The 2,168-nt window shown below is 43.6% G+C and overlaps 1 protein-coding gene across 1 annotated transcript; it reads left to right on the top strand.

The window, feature by feature from the left end:
• Nucleotides 1–328: 328 nt before the first annotated feature.
• LOC135213303 (dnaJ homolog subfamily C member 7-like) lies at nucleotides 329–988 on the top strand. Its single transcript, XM_064247284.1, has one exon. The coding sequence runs from the start codon at nucleotides 329–331 to the stop codon at nucleotides 986–988; it is 660 nt and encodes a 219-aa protein (XP_064103354.1).
• Nucleotides 989–2,168: the final 1,180 nt, after the last annotated feature.

A 2,168-nucleotide genomic window follows, 5' to 3' on the forward strand; every position in this document is an offset into this window, starting at 1 on the left:
GTAACGTCGAGAACTTTCTCCTCCTAGATGAACTCGAAGATATGAATTTCAACGAGGCTGCTCTGATGAGAAAGAATCAAGATTTACTTGACGAGTTCAAGGATGAAAAGCATAAACGCTGAAGAGGAAAATAAACTCCTGAAGAAGAAAATAGAAGAGTTGGAAGACGCATTTTTCCAGAAGGCCAAGGATGTTGAAAATATAAACGAACAACAGCACGGAAGGAGAAAGAATGTGAGAACCATCGAGAAAAACTGGAAGAACTCCAGAACCAAGCTGTGGACAATGACTTCTACTGTGGGTACCTTGAAGAGAAAGGTCAAGGCCCATGAAGCTGAAAGAAAGAAGCATTCCAGGCGACGGCACAACTCGAGGAGAGATTGCAAGCCTCACAGAGAGAAGTATCATTGTTCTCGCACGAAAGGATCTAGGCGATCAGAAGAAAGTACATATCCAGGAAACCACAGTTCAGTCGCTTCCCACGGAGAATGAAAAAATTAATGAGGAATTAGAGGAACGAGAACCACCAGTTACCGTGGTATACAATTATATGGCAAATGAAAAGAATAAGAATGATGCTCTGATTGAAGAAAACAAGGTCAAAGGAAACATGTTCTATAAGCTAGGACGACTGGAAGAAGCAAGTGAATGTTTCCTCAGAGTCTTGGATATGGACGACGATCAAGTGGACTGCAGGCGAAGACTGGGATTATGTCTCTTATTGCTTGGCAGACACAGCCAAGCTATGACGCAGCTTGAGAAATTAGGTGATCAAGAAGATTTGGTTGCAGCCGCCAGAACCTTGCAAAGAATGCAACGTCATGGCTGCCCATACTACATCCTAGGTATTGCAGAGGATGCTAATTTGAAGGAAATAAAGTGGGCCTATAGGAAGCGGACACTCAAGTTTAACCCTGATAACTGCCAAGGGTCTAAAGACGAGCGACAACGCAGAATGGATATCATGCACAATGGTCAACTATGCTAATGATCTCCTATTGTGATACTGATGAAAGAAGAAAATACAACGCAGTCAGGGAATTCATCAAGGACCTGGCAGATAGTGTGTTTGAAGATCCTCAGAAGACAATGAAAGCAAAGAAGAAGAAACCTGGAAGGACAACGAAGAGGAAGAAAACTAAAGGAAACTAGAAAGAAACAAACAGAAGAAACAGCCTGTGATTAACCAAAATTGTGAATGATTTTGTCTTGTCACCAGGTGATGCTGCTGCGGTCGTGTTCTAGAGGCCCTGCGATCTTCTTGGTCCATTTGATGACTTGACTGCAAGATGGTGTTCTGCTGCTCCCCCCGGCAGCAAACAACAATGGGAGGTCCCCCCACCTCCTACACACCAATCCTGCAATCAAAACCATCGATGGTTCCAGAAAATCGCAATGCCTCTGGAACACGCACAGGCATCATCAACTGATGACCAGTCAAAATTCCTTCACATGGGTTGTTTCTTTGTAGCGGTAAAGACAAGTCTTGTGAACAGGCTTTTCATCAGGCATCCTTGGCGATTCTCTCATCTCCCTGATGGAAGCAGGAGGCCCAACTATCAGGATGAGAGCCAACAGTTATTCAGAGGAAGGAGGACCAGCTCTCAGGATGAGAGCCAACAGCTGTTCAGAGGGTCACAGTGCACCCCTCTCCTGCCACATGATACCCTCTAGAATGGGTAACGATACCAAATCACCTATTGGATTATGCACTGCATGTTAAATCACTTTTTGCATATACTGCAGTGGCAACTCTGGCGCGGCGTAAAAACCCGTAAGTTCAATGCTTTTACATATGCAAATTATGGGTTATGCAATGCATAATTGGGTTTGAATACTTGCATATACTACTGTGGCAACCTCTGGCGCGGTGTAAAAACCCGTAAGTTCAATGCCTTTTATATATGCAAAGTATGGCTTATGCAATGCATAATGGGTTGAATAATTGCATATACTACCTGTGGCAACCTCTGGCGCGGCGTAAAACCCGTAAGTTCAATGCCTTTCATATATGCAGTGTATGGCTTATGCAATGCATAATGGGTGAATACTTGCATATACTACTGTGGCAACCTCTGGCGCGGCGTAAAACCCAAAGTAAGTTCAATGCTTTCATATATGCAAAGTATGGCTTATGCAATGCATAATGGCTTGAATACTTGCATATA

The sequence above is a fragment of the Macrobrachium nipponense genome, chromosome 42 (assembly GCF_015104395.2).
Source record: "Macrobrachium nipponense isolate FS-2020 chromosome 42, ASM1510439v2, whole genome shotgun sequence".
Taxonomy (NCBI): domain Eukaryota; kingdom Metazoa; phylum Arthropoda; class Malacostraca; order Decapoda; family Palaemonidae; genus Macrobrachium; species Macrobrachium nipponense.

What these genes read in the sequence shown, in the direction of transcription:
- LOC135213303 (XM_064247284.1), top strand. Translation starts at nt 329, where the DNA reads ATGAAGCTGAAAGAAAGAAGCATTCCAGGCGACGGCACAACTCGAGGA.